Here is a 15,251-nt window from a genome sequence, read left to right on the forward strand (position 1 = left end):
GTAGTCGAGTGGTTTAAGCACTTGACTTGAATTACAAAGGCCGTGGTTCGATCCCCGACACTGCACTATTGTCATTTGGCAAGGCATTAATCTACTTTGCCACTCCATACCCAAGAGAGAAATGGGGACCCGGTAGGATGACGAAAGCATTTGTTAGTAATTGCCTATGCCCTCACTGTGACCATATGGTAGGAATACTCCGCAGAGAATGGAGATGGTGCACATTGTTTGTGAATGAATGCGATAACCGGGGTAATAATATCTGTAAAGCGCTAAGAGACGGTATTCCGTTTTAAGCGCTATATAAAGCCAGATTATTATTATTATTACTGAAATGTGCTAGAATCTAGATGATAGCCTGTACATATAATTATACTAGCAGTATTTGTAGGCTTTCACCTGTTTCTCTACACAGCAGGCAGTAAGCAAAACATAATGAAATGCCGTTTTATGCATTTGGCCTAATCTTGCACAACTTCATTATAATTCCATGCCTGAGTTAATGTACAAATGGCATTTCTGGCTGTTAGTTGCAAGACAGAGATTGACCCTGCACATGTGCACGTAAGTCTAATGGTCGTTCGTACAATATAGTGGACTTGTATTAATATCAATATTAAAGGTAATATTTAAGGTCTCATTGGTAGACTATTTTTTTTTCCCCTTGTTCTGAAGTGGAAGTCAACCATGAGAAAATGTTTAGATCAGAGAAATGGTCAAGTGAAAGTTTGAGAGAATTGTGATGTAGAACAAGGGACTTTTTAAGTTTGAAGATCCCTACATTAAATGGTAAATGTCTGCTGTTCCTTGAAAGCTCTTCATTAAATTTATATCATCTTTTCAAAATATTTCAATCTATTTTTTTAGAATAAAGTAAGCACTCATTTCATACAGGATGAATAATAAAAACACACTTCCAATGATATGTAGAGCATACATGTATAAGTCTTTTAAAGTACGACAAATTTTTTAGTAACAAATGAAGTCATGCTGTTGTAGTGATCTTTAAAACTAAAAAAAAAATAACTCCTATTATGTATTTTGTTTACTCTGTTCTCACAAACCTGTTTTTCTTCCTTCACGTTAGGGTGGACTGCCCATTTAAAAACAACTTAATGAAATCTACTTAATGGAATTAGAAAAATGTGGAACTATAGTAGAGAATGTGTCAAATAATTTATGTATATAGATGAGCTGATATTTTCACGTTAAAGTTGTATGCAAAAAATATGATCTAGGAGTCTATGTATATATGTTGCTTATGGTAAGCAATATAACTACATATATCAAAGATATTTTTGCTTATATTGCTCAATTCAAATGATGATATATTGACTGATTTAGGGCTATCTTGATATAGTGTGTTTTGTATTATTATTTTTTAGTATAAAGAGACTAGTTCAATGCAAAATTTTATACACGTGTTAAGTGGCAAGTGTGCAGTGCTGTGCTATGCTATGATATCATTCCTGTTTCACAAAATCTGAGTGTGAAAGAATTATTATCTGCTAAATTTACGAGTTGACAATTTTTTGCCTGATGTAAATGTAAACGACATTCAGTCGTATGACTGCATCAGGTCGATGATGTAAATGTATTGGACATTAAAGTGATGCTATGTATATGTAGCAGAGTTCAGTATATTAAGTTTCATATATAACTGTATGGATGTACGGTTATCACTTAATTCACAGGAGCAATTGAAGCATCAAGATGATCAGAATAACATTAGTGCACACAGATAAATTTAATTTAGATAAAAGCATTGTAAATATAACGAAATTACTTATTTTACCACAGTAGTTGAATTTCTAAAATGATCATATTGCAGTTTTTACAAGCAGGTAAATTAAAATGTTATAATAACAAACATATTAGGAAATAATGTGTGCAGTTGTTCATTATGGTAATGATCTATTCAATACCATTATTGCTCTTTCAAACTAGTGATATACATTACCATATTTCACAAAGTTCAAATTAAAGACTTTGAGAGTCACTGCAAGAAAAATAAAAGTATTAAACTGAAGTTTGTTCTATAATTCAGGCTAAGCAAGCAATAATATTTATACTAGGGAAAAAAGAGTTATTTTTAAGGATAAATGTGTATTATGCAAGTAAAAAAGAATAGAGTTAACGTTTATTTTTGTGTACATAAGGTACATGTACCTGTGAAACTGCCAGATATTAGAAACTCACTATTTTAGAGATGTAAAATTAAAGGTTATTCAGCGTTGCTATGATCATCTATGACACATATGCGAAAATTGTTTGTCATATTCAATCTTGAAATTCTCAACTTTCAAATTGTTGTGTATTTTATGACTTTTGTATTTTGCAATTCTAACTAAGCTTTGCCTCGAGAACAAAACAAAAATGTGCAATAACTATATTTTGTTTGTATGCTAGCTATCTGAAGCAAGATATTTCGATGTAAGCGACCTGAAAAGGTTTTGTGTTTACAGTGGAGATGTGTGAAAGTGCTCTAGTATATCAGCTAATTCTTGAGTAGGAGTTTGTGATGTGTTGGAGTTGATGTGGATATTTGAATGGGTCAAGCAGGATTACACAAGTTGATCCAGTTCAATTTAATTTGATATATTTCAATTAAAATGAAAGAAGGATGTATTAGTATTTCCAAAGGTATATCGTAATGAACAATAAGTCCAGTATTGTGTCTTTTCTCATTTTATTTTATCCAAAAACAAATATTCCTCAAAATGTCTATTGATTAATTGTTCTTTCTCATTCAGTGATCTTATCAAGAGATTTTGTTCATCTTTAGATAAAATAATGAAATAAAAGACGTATGTCACATACATAGACATTGCACAGGATCATCCTTAACAGGAAGAAATGTACAAGCATCTAGCCAAAGTGTTACAGACTACAGAAGATTAGAGTACATGTTTGTCAGTACTGATGTCCATGTAAATCTTTACATGCTTACTAGGAATGACGTTGTGTGTATAATCTCATGATTTTTTTTTGTAATCATACATGAGAGGTCAATAAATTAATATGATTTGCCGAATAGCTCAGTAGATCAGTTGATACAGTATTTCGAACGACATTCTTATCTTGAAAGTGAATAGCAACACTTCAATTTGGTGCTTTTCAAGTTACAAATAAGTGATAGTGTGTATATTTTGAGATGTGAGCATCGGACAATAATTGCTTTAGGTATTGTATTGTATTGTATTGTAATTATTCAGACATGAAAACCAAACATGTCTGGGGATGCAGCAAATACAACAATACACATGATCATAAAAAACAAGATAAAAAACAAAGAAATACATAAGTTAAATAGTTCAGGTAAATATGAATTTAAAAAAATCTAAAGTATTTTACATAAGGAAATATATTTGAGGCTATATACTAGAGATTATATGTAAAGATATTTGGGGTTTTATTTTTAATTGGGCCAAGTGGGTATGTGTGAAGAGTCAATGTGTAACTTGGGGGTACACTGTACGTGTGGTAAAGCTAATGTATGGTTCTCTATAAACAGGGTTTCTTTAAAGTGTGCCAATTTATAACCAGAAAATATATTGCTCTGCATGCGAGGGATACTGTACTGTAATCAAAATAAGAGCTTCAAATATTTCTTCTACAATGAATGAGGAAACGTTGTGAGTACAAATACACTCTCAAGTATGTAGACTAGTTGTCACACCTGTACATGCTTACAGGAACCAGAGTCAAACTTGGTTTCTGTATCCTCAGGTTTATTTCTTCATACTTCTTGACCATTAACCCATAGAATGCCAGGTAATATCTTTTTTTAGGTTGATTGTATACATTGTAGGTGTTCACAAATTATTTTTTAGATGATTGGTACATTTTGAAACCACTCAAAACAAAACAAGAGAGATGTGCATGTAGTAGCAGGTAGTCTAAGATGTACATGTTATGTTCTCTGCAAACATATATCGTGGCATTTTTAAATCTTTAAGTTGACACTACTTTTACAGTTATTTTACTGATCACACACAATGCTTTTCTCTAGCACGATTTGCCTTATACTGTTGAATTATCCTTCATTTATCCGGTCTCCCACAAGTTCAATATACAATTTCATTCTTGGTGTATAGTTTTACGATTGATGTATTTCAAATTTTATATACCAGGTACATGTACCCAGTACGTGTATGTGCTAAAAAGTTGGTGATAGTATGTTTTTTATTTGTTTTCTTCCTTTTTTTTTAAATAACTTTTTTTAAAGGAGTATAATAGAAACAACAGAGTTATTTTATGTGTACACTGGAGAGACCTGTATATATATTATTTTTTAACAAGTGTTTTATTTTTTGCATTGCTTATTCACCAAGTTGTCACTTTTTCTATGGTATCTTCTACCTTTTTGTTTCCTTCTTTTTGGGGGAAATATGTAGCACCATCATTGTAATCAAAGTTACTCACAGCACTCCACTTCAGTCTATCAAGAAATGAGTGGGAACAGATATTTTAAGAACGGCCTCATTCCAAACAAACTGATTATTGTAAGCTGAAAGTAATATATCTTACATGTCTGTAAGGGATATTAATATACTATAACTTAATCTGGACATTTCCAACAGATGTTAACATTTAAAGAAGTGCAATTAAAACAAACCCTGAAACATCTTACTACTAAATTGCTTATCACCTTGCTTTGTGAAATACTTTGTATGTACATGTATTAGGTGCCATATATTTATTATTTCGGTAAATGGGCTTCAGTACATATACATTGCAGATTATCACAATATTTTAAAATGTTTAATAACTGTATTCGGACCTTAGTGTCAACATCCCTTATAACTTTTATTTCCGGTCAAGTAATTGGAATCATTTTGCATTCTCCATGCTTTTCAATCTGAGTGGTTTGTTATACAGTGTATATTCTAGGAAAGGCAATGCATTCAACTGAAGTGCAAGATGTGGGCATTTATTTTCCTATGCGTGTATGTGTGTCTATGAAGAGATACCATATGATTACAATTTGCAATTAAAATATCAATTCTGCAAGAAGAGATCAATGATTATTTTGTCTGTTATTTATTTTCATATTTCATGTTTATTTGAGCCACGAGTTGGGAGTGTATAGTATATATGCATCTGTGAGATCTATGTAAGTATTTCCTTTGAAGTTATAGTTCTGGTCATGTTAATTAGCAGAAACATATTCTAATATTTTAATCATGAATTATCAACCAAAGTGAAAACACACATTGAAAACAATCGGAGATAAGTTTTCTTATTCATACACGACTGTTGCCGTCTTTAATGCTTCGTTGTATCAAAAGAAGTTGACATTCATACAAAATTCTTGCTGTCATGTTACTAATATAAATGTTTCAGATGTTTTCAACAGTTTAGCAATCAATTTTTCAGCTATGATAGATAATAAAATATACTTATCAGCTGCATGTACCAAGCATATACCGGTAGTTCTGGGTTTATACTGCATCAGGGCTTATCCACATAACACCTACAGTAGAAATATTGTACATTGTGTATTATAATAAATGTATTTTTTAAAACATCAACATTAAACTGTAATTGATCTCAAAAGAAACATGCATCTTTCTCTTGAACCACAAAAAGGTTTGATTGTGTGCAATGAATTTAAAATCACTTCAATATTAGTAAAACTACATGGATTTCATGTTTTTCACTCTCTGTTTTGAATTCTTAGTACAAAATAATTCATAAAAACCTTTTACAGCACCTAGTTGTATTGCACTTTTATAACTTTTTATAAGTTGGCCAATAGACCTATATCCTCCATAGCTTAATAAAATACTATTCTCAAATTAAATACAGCAATGCAATTGTGATGCAAGAATCATTGTATAAAAGTACAAATATTCTGAGTATATAGTAGAGTTCAGGCCATACACATTACTTAGAGATTGGAGGAAAGAGGGAGGCAATAGGAGGTAAGGTTGCTTCTCTATTGATTCTTGGAGCGTTGATGTTACGAGAGTCATCGCCCTTGCCAAGTCTCAATAAAACACTGAAAGAGAAGGTGAAGAAGAGAGAAATAGAGTGTGAGATTGTGAAGGGATGAAGATGTGTGCATTCAATGCTTTTGTACAATCCGAAAGACACAATTTTGTGATATCAGCTACATTTATATTGCGCATACATGTATATCCATCCCAGAGGTTGCTCAAGGCGCCTACAAAGTAGTTATTGCCCTGGCTTGAGCAAAGTTACCCTAGTTTCTGAACCGGAATTAAAGATATAATTTTTTGACAAAGTACCCATTAAAGACACGGAATGAGAGTGGTAAATGTTGATTGATAACTTGCTATATGACATTACCAACGTGGCTACGACTCGAATTGCGAAAATGGGTTAAAAAATTGTTGATAAAAATCAGAATGACACACATGGACGTGTCTACAGCTTCAAACATTAGTAAGAACTCTATAACACATAAGAAATATACAGTTCCAATAAACTGAGCTAAACTAGAAGCAAAGCTACATTATGGAGGTATATGTGCGTACTCCTGAGCTGTCTTGCGTCTTGTATTGACATCCATATCCAGCATCTTAGGGACGGTCACCACAGCAGTTGTTGCTTCCCAGTTGGCAGGCATCTGAACAGAAAAGTGACAAAGAAAGGAAAAAAGTAAGAACTTTTTTAGACACATTCAGGTATTCTCCTGTACCCTGTTGTGCAAAGGGTTATGAAGGAGAGCTGTTTTTATATTGTTTGTAACTCGCACTTGATCGCAGCCTTTCATGTAACATGGTTAAGATCTTTAGTCATAGCACATACATCTATGAAAACGCATTTCCTGTGTTACATGTACATGTATGTCCAACTCAAGGTGAAAGAAGAAGATGGGAAATTGATTAAAAATTACACATTCCATGGTGATACCTTGGATTAATTGTCCATAATATTAGAATTATTACTGTGAAAGACTTTTAAAGCCCGTCTGCACTTGTTCGGCTAGGAGAGATTAGACCACCCTGCTGGTCACTGACAGGTGGCTATCTCATCAACTCAGCTCTTAATTAACATAAGAAAGAGAGGATCATGGGGGACCAACGGCCACCACTTGGGCATTATTTTTTATATAGAGGGAGCAAGTAGCTACAGGTAGTGCAGTGAGGCTTTAACATTTAGAAATAGAAATCATGTGAAACACTTTATTAAAGGATGTTTCCCAAGATTATTTTGCATACATAGACACCAAGTCCACACCAAGTCCACACCATTAACCAGGGATTAATTGTAATTCAAATTTGTAATGGAAATAGAAATACATCTCACTGCATAAAATGTCAAATAGTTTGCAGACTACCAACCTTGTCTTTCTGATCATGCATATTTCCATAGCGTTCTGAATTACACCTTTTTATGTACAGACAAGAGAATTTTAATAAAACAGGTACTTGATTACCAATGATATTATCAGTGTTTGTATTACTGGCTTTTACTACAAATACAAACTGCCCAAGTTCCAAGACCACCTATTTAGACCAGGCCTTACTCACCCTCCAGAATGGTCCAGTTTCTCCCAATAGGGCCATACTGGTCCCAATGACAGACTCTTTTGCCATACTACCAGATAGGTCCATATGAATACCGCTAGGCTGTATCTTGGACTTCCGTCGTCTGCTCGGAGGCTTGTAAGGTTTGAAGGTAGCTGTCCTGGGACGGATCATACTGATACCGGCTTCCTGTGTTACTGCATCAAAGCTGTATAAAAGAAGATGATGAAAGCATGTTCATCTAATCCATCTGTCCCACTTTGTACTTCAAAAGTAGAGTTAGAAAAGTAGCAATACCAGAAAATCTTGTTGTCAGTGTTCAGGGATTTAGCACATGAACCATAGAATGTTTTGAAATCATATTGTATCATACTGATATTAACACTGTACGCTAACATGATTGCCTGTCACATATCGTTTCTGATTTGTCATAAACAACTCCCATTTCAATCAATCGAATACAGTTTGTCAAATGATTACTATTTTGAACAAAAATACTATAAACTGAAAAAATATGAATTGAAAATGTTTATAGATACACATCAAGGTACATATTTTCATTACAAGACAGTTGCACATCCTTATGTGAAGAAAAGCAAGGTCTAATATATAATCAAAGATAATAATAATAATATGTCTTGTTTACCCAGGGATGCCTCATCAGTATTAATACTGTTCTCCCAGAGGGCCCTGCAACCATATAGCTTGTATATTTTACTTTCTTCATCATGGTACCTCACTAATAGTTTTTTTTATTACCTGAGAATTAAATAAAAGCATCTCCGTTAACTGTATGGAGCATCTAGTTCCAAAATAAAACATAAAATAACTCACATGGCCAACATCTGTTCATATAGCTCTGTTCTCTGTTGCTTCAGAGATTCTCTCTTATCCCTCCATTTATCGATACTCTGAAAAAGGATAAAATACAAATCATATGTTCAGAGCCAGAAGGGTATTAACTCTGTGTCAAAATATGAATTAATGCTCTTTATGTCCAGAGAGATCTTTACGCTCATCTGCTTCCTTTTCCAGCTTCCTTGTGTTTCCTTAAGATCCAACAACTTTGGGGGAAAGATCCTTTGCTCACCTGTTCTACCTTATGGAATAGCCTTCCTGAAGACATCAAAAAGTGTATAAACTCTGATTCCTTTAAAAATCATGTAAAAAGGCTTCTGTTTAATTTTTAATCATTTCTACATGCGCCCTGGGCACTCCACAGAGTGGATTTGGTGCTATATAAGTTATATTTATTATCATTATAATTATATGTTTATACATCATTCAAGAAAATGTTCTTATCCACTGAATAATTTATTAAATAAATCAAACATCACCATTCAAGAGAAATTTATTCTGTTCTTCCATTTCCTTATGAAAGGTCAAATGATATAATTCTATTGTCACCTTCTGCAAATAACCTGGATAATGAAGGAAGCGATAGCTTATCATACTTTGGGAAAATTGAACTGAGTGACAAGAGCTTTAATACATGAAAAGAGTCCTAATTAAAGAAATCTTTTAATTGAGTTACTTCAACTTACCGCATTCATTCGTTTGCCCATCCTCTCTAGGTAGGTAGTGAGTCGTTTGTCTTTCTCTGTATCTCCAGCCTTGGTATCTTTTATCTTTTCAGATAATTCCTCTGTCAAGAATCATCAATATAAGTTATTGCAACTTGTTAGTTCAATGCATATTCAATGAATTTCTCTTTCAAAAGTTTGAAGAATTATGAACAAACATTTGTATATAATACATGAAGAAATCTTTTATGTAAGAGTTCACAACATATTATCATTAGCAATACTAGACTCTAGACTAACATTATTATTTTCTTTGCTTAAAATTTACATTAAAATGCAATATCCCATCCTTCCAAGTGCTCTAGATCACAGTTAAATCTGAAAATGAAAGGATAATTTCAAGCTCTGCCATTCCCCCCCCCCCTCCCTCCCAACTAAACATACATGTCACAATTGTATCATCTTTATAAAAAAAAAAAATAGAACAATCCATAAATAGTTCCCTCTTAAGGTTAATAACAATCCCAGTTATCAGCCATTGTGAAGTGAAAAGAGATTAACAGGAGGGTGTTTCACAAAACTGGTCATCAGTGACAAATGACAGTTTTTGTTTAAGCTACTGCAATCCTTGCTTTTGGTTGGTTATCAGCAGATTTGTCACTGATTTCTGTTATTTGTCATTGAAAAAAGGCTTTGTGAAACACCCCCCAGATGAACCTTGCAAAACTTAAAGTCATAACCCATTGCCTCCTGGAGCTGGGTGGTCCCTGTATTAAACCTATGGGAAAGAGAGAATTGGTTAAGAGCAGCATTGTTGAAGGCAAACTAACCTTTCTGTTCCTGTAGTCTCCTGAATGTGATATATCTCTCAAAGAGGCTTCTTAGCCTGATCTCAGGTACCTCCATAGTTTGGTTGATGATATTAACAGTTATCTGCAAGAAACAAACCCCCCAAAAGGACTCAATTGAAAGATAATTTGATAACTGCTCATAACATTGCACTGTGAAAGGATACTGTCTAAGAGATGGTAGAGGTCGTTTTTCGAAGTAAATAATGACTATAGAATGCTGTGATGATTTTAAATCATAACAGTGTTATGAATATGTGGATTACAACTTTGCAACTTTGGCAGCGCCCCACATTAACTTTTGTGGGGTCTGGATTTATATTTTTAGAAGTCTTAATGCATGAGCCATATGTAAATTTTTAAAAACATTTTGGGGGGACTGGACTGAGATTTTGGATGCCTCTTAGCGTCAACCTCACTTTGGTCCAAAACTCTTAGCTATTATCAGTCATATTTGGAATACACAAATTTTCTACTTCAGAGTAATCTGTTATATTTTTCTGTTGTGAAAAATATCTGCCTTTATTTAGACACATTCGACTCAGCAAATGCATATATTCATAAAAAGCAATAAGTCTGTTTTTACTGCGTGTAGTTCTTGTGATATTTTGTTTTCTTTGAAGGCATCTTCCAGCATGGTTAGATTTTTGAGTTGATCGCTGACTTTCATCCTCATCTGCTCAACGTTAGGCTTCTTCAGGGTCAGACGGGGCTGTCAGGAACAAAACAAAAATACAAATATCACTCTCATGTATGAACAACAAACTATTGCATGTTACCAAAAATAGAATCTGCAGAGGGAAGAAAAATCTATGTACTTTTAAAATAATAGTTGTTAGAATTACTACATCTCTTTAAAAAACGACCTAGACTTGAAGCAAAAAAAACAGCTTCTCAGGAGCATCAGCTTTAGCATCACAATCCTTCATTTAGGCATCACATGAATTTCTGTAAGTGGGTGAATGGGTAGTCTAGGAGGGTCTTTGTGTAAGACTCTACATCAACAACACTAATACATACTATACATCCTGTATATTATTTTACTTTTTATGAAATTGAGCAAATTTTGAATACACATGAAAGAATCACCCATGTCTGAGTATACCCTAACAATTTAACACATGTGAACATCCATACAGTCAAACCTGCTTTAGCGACCACCTGTCTGTAAAGACTACATTTTTTGTTTCCTATAAATATGTTTTTTCATTCAAACCTGTACTAAAGGAACCTGTACATAAAGAACACCTGTCTATAAAGACCACTTTTCTTGTCTCCCTTGAGTGGTCTTTATAGACAGGTTTGACTGTATATCCATACTCTCTGTGACCCCAAAACTGCACTGGCTGTGACCCATTACGATATTGAAAACCCCAGAGGGCTTGTTTGTATACCTCCTCTTCAACGCTGTTGAGTCTTGAAACAAGAACTTGTTGATTACGCTCTTGCTCTACTTGGTTCATCCTCATGTTTCTCAGCTTTGCATCTCTCTTCTTAATCTCCTCGCGGAAGGCTGTCTCTCTGTCAGATAAACAAGTAGAAAAAACATAACAAAGACATGGATTATGCCAATCAAACAGCATATTTAGACGGGATTTCAAAATAATGTTAATGTACCTTCCAGTTCAAACAGATCATTTCCAGGTACAAACTTCAATAGAAACACACCATAATCTGATTTTAACAATAACTGTAACTGAACAGCATACCCATCTACTGAGGTTGATTTTTCATTGTATGCTTACTGTCTCACCTCTGCAGAAAAATTTCCGTCAACATCACAGTTTCAGGTCATGTGACACAATGCATAATTATTATTTGTAGGTCCTATATAGGGGTACAACACCAATATGATTTGTAAACACTGTAAGATGCATACCATAGATAGTATTCTCAAGGAGGCTATACAGAAAGTAAAAACATGCTGGAAAATATTCCATTACCATTTTGATTGATGGATAATTAACTTACAATGATCGTAGCTCCCTCTGTAGGTTGCTTGCTTGTAGGATCTGGCCTTTGTGTCTCTCCAACAAAGAATTGTACTTCTCTTCCTTTAGCCAAGCCATAGACAAACAGGTGCACAAAATTAATGAGTACCGTAAAAAGAGTATTATCATATCCTAACTCATTTGGAAAATAGAGAACAGAGAGTCGAAATATCTGTATTCTCATATCATATGATGACATTCAATAATAGCACTTTAGTCCTTCTGGCACTGAGCAGATGATAATACAGTCAATTAATTCAAACTATGGAACAGATGATTTGAGGCCAAAAAATCAAAGATTCAAATTAAGTGAAGACACATGATGAACCTATCAATATAATGCAAAATAAACATTGATTAATAAAATCCAATAAATCTACCCTTCAAGAGTGTTACTTACATTGATTCTTTTCATTTCTTCAAAGCTGACTTGAGCTGCATTCATCTGGTCATGATACTAGTATGGTATAAAGAAAACAATAAACAGAAAGTTACATAAATGTGTGTACACATAATTGGAAGTAAATGGAGGTGAACATAAAAAGTAGCTGTGTGAAACAATAGTACCTAAGCATCCTTACTTATCTATGTTTATAATATGCAGAAATCTGAAGCACACTATGCTTATGTCATTTTACTTTGCCACAGTAGATTTTGAGGTGGTATACCGTATTTGCCGGCGTAAAGGCTGCAGTATTTTTGGAAGAGAAAATATCAAAAAGTTGGGGTGCGGCCTATGCGACGAAAGAGTAAAAAAAAAATTTAAAAAGTAAGTCAAAACGAGCACGAATTTGCACATATGGGACTAGATCTACGAACAGTACAATAACTATACATTTCCACAAATCTTACCAACAATTTTATCTTGCATTGTTGACATGAAGACGAAAATAAACTTCCAAAAACAACATCTGCCGATAGATCTTGATCTAAGTTCGTGCCAATGCATTGCAAAAGTAAAAGAAGGGCCCGTTTAACGGAGCTGCCGCGAAGCATCCAGCACGCGAGTTGCTATTTTGAATCCATTTCAATACACAAGAGAGAGGCGCAATGTATACATCACAAAAAACTACATTAACTAGCATCAGTGCAGGATGGCCGAGCGGTCTAAGGCGGTGATTTTAAATTAAATCAACATTTATACGCAAGAGATCAAATCCCGGCTTTGACAATCAAAATCGGGGGTGCGGCTGATACGGCACTGCAGCCTTATCGCCGGCAAATACGGTACTGCTTCAGATGAACGAGGTTCAAATCGGTTAGATAACTTTTTTTCAAAATTGTCACCAAAGATGGTTATATACCTTGAGTATCCTCTCCTGGAACTGCTGGTTCTCCTGGTAGAGTTTATCCACGTCCCCGTTGTAGTCTACACAGGGAGGTACTGTGCCAGATGTCTTCACCTTGGCTGTGAGTGCTTCCTTTATTTCTAAACGCTGAAGGTACAAATCACGAAAAATTACACTATTCAATAACGGCATAAAAATTAATAGCATTGGCACATTCCAACTAAACAATGCTATTTGTTTCATCATCTATCTATTATATTCCATAGCTTGTGAGCTGTTTGGGCAACAATGTGATGGATCTTGAGACACAGATTTTGATTAACCTCCTGTTATCAGTAATTTGAATAAGCTGCTCAAAAGACACAGTAATATGCATTAAAAGAAATAAAAGAGGTGGCCAGGTAGATAAGAATTTACAAGTACATGTAGATGTAGATGCAATCATGTAGTAGAGAAAGATTAAAGAGGCAAACATATATAAATATTTTAGCCCGTAACCTTCAATACAACATACTTATGATCAACTAAAGAAAATCATTAAAAAGCTCAAATAAAACAATCATAAGAAGAAGCATCACAGATAGTGATCTAAATGTCCAGATACAATGGTTAGTACAAGATTAAGTTGAATCTTTTTAATATAAATTTCATCAAAGAAGATAACAAACATGATTAGTCCATGAACCTCACCTTATTCATAAGAGCGTGCGCAATCTTTAATTCAAGTGACACCAATACTGCAAGATTGATGTGGATGAGGTGCAGGTGAAAAGGTTACATGAAATGAAACAAGTGGGTCCATGATGGGATGGATGATCATGCATACCAAAACAAGACATAGAGGAAGGAGGTGAATAGAATACAAAGAAAGCAGACAGTGCATAAAGAAAAAACAGATTCTGAAAACTTTGTTTAAATATAATAAAACAATTATTAGCAGATAACAAGAGAGAGAGATAGAGAGAGAGATAGAGAGAGAATGAAATACTAGAATAAAAATAAAGCAGACAGTGCAAAAAAAAAGAAAGATTGAAATCAGATTCTGAAAAATAAGCACAAATATGATAAGATCTTTATTAGCAGATAACAAAGAGATAAAGAGAGAGAGAGAGGGGAGAGAGGGAGGGAGAGAAGGAGAAGGGAGCGAGAGAGAGAGAGAGAGAGAGAGAGAGAGAGAGAGAGAGAGAGAGAAAGAGAAAGAGAAAGAGAGATAGTGATAGAGAAGGGGGAAGAAAATATACAGACAATGAAATACTAGCATACAGAGAAAGGAAAGAAGAGGAGAAACATACACAGAGGTAAAGTTGAATAAAGAGTAATAAATAGGTGTGAATTAATGTTTGAGTTGCGTTTTTAAGAAGTTAGCTTACATGTACCTACACATGATGGAAAGATGAATGTGAAAGCATGAATCAAATGTGGTTTAGTTGACAAAATACATAACATGACCATAATTAAACACATTCTCTGGTTAAAAACTTAATGTTATTCATGTTGTCAGGGGTAGAGTTAGAGTAACATTGTTAGGAGCAGGGGCAAAAGCACACATTCATGCATTATTGTTTTACAAACACACTACAAGGAAGGTGTTTCAAAATGAAAGAAGAAAGATAATCAATAGAAAATATAATGATGAAGATGCAATCATAACGACAACAATGATAACATCAATAATTTAATTTCATATATTTTCACTTACATTCCATGGCATTTCCAGCTGTCTGGTTCATAGATCTTCTGACGTCTTTTGTGCCTACCTGCTCAATTGAAAAAAAGGGAAATATCCATAAATGTATCCAAAATAGAGACAGTATTTGGAAATCATACATTGCCTCACTAAAAGCACATGGGGGAAAAGAGCAATAATATCTTAACCATTTTCACAACTTTTCATTGCACTTTGCAAACTGAATTAATTAATAAAAGTCAATAAAACTAAACTTTAAAAATCAGACTCTGCTCTATTTGATAATTCAATATTTAATTTAATTTGTATCACTCTTACGTGTACATCCCAAGCTATATAAATTTTAAGACATGCCTACCTCCTCAACGAGTAGATTGTCCATCTGTCTGATCTCATGGGCCGTATCAAGAAGGC

The 15,251-nt window shown here is 34.0% G+C and overlaps 1 protein-coding gene across 1 annotated transcript; it reads right to left on the reverse strand.

Moving 5' to 3' along the window:
* Positions 1–5,502: 5,502 nt before the first annotated feature.
* Positions 5,503–15,251, reverse strand: LOC100894140 (leucine zipper protein 1). The gene is made up of 13 exons (XM_011662823.2): positions 15,196–15,251; positions 14,850–14,907; positions 13,166–13,297; positions 12,262–12,318; positions 11,842–11,924; positions 11,265–11,391; positions 10,457–10,582; positions 9,853–9,955; positions 9,044–9,144; positions 8,334–8,410; positions 7,503–7,707; positions 6,504–6,595; positions 5,503–6,004 (listed from the first exon to the last, which is right to left on the reverse strand). The coding sequence occupies exons 2-13, from the start codon at positions 14,859–14,861 to the stop codon at positions 5,890–5,892; spliced, it is 1,230 nt and encodes a 409-aa protein (XP_011661125.1). The 5' UTR covers positions 14,862–14,907; positions 15,196–15,251; the 3' UTR covers positions 5,503–5,889.

Source organism: Strongylocentrotus purpuratus, unplaced genomic scaffold (genome assembly GCF_000002235.5).
Source record: "Strongylocentrotus purpuratus isolate Spur 01 unplaced genomic scaffold, Spur_5.0 spur5_scaffold_7, whole genome shotgun sequence".
Classification (NCBI taxonomy): Eukaryota; Metazoa; Echinodermata; class Echinoidea; order Camarodonta; family Strongylocentrotidae; genus Strongylocentrotus; species Strongylocentrotus purpuratus.

Bases quoted from the DNA above. Each gene is read 5' to 3' on its own strand.
- LOC100894140 (XM_011662823.2), bottom strand. The intron at 11,392-11,841 runs GTAAGTTAATTA...TTTATCTGACAG, and splicing joins CAGAGGGAGCTACGATCATT to AGAGACAGCCTTCCGCGAGG. The intron at 10,583-11,264 runs GTATACAAACAA...TGTTCCTGACAG, and splicing joins TCAACAGCGTTGAAGAGGAG to CCCCGTCTGACCCTGAAGAA.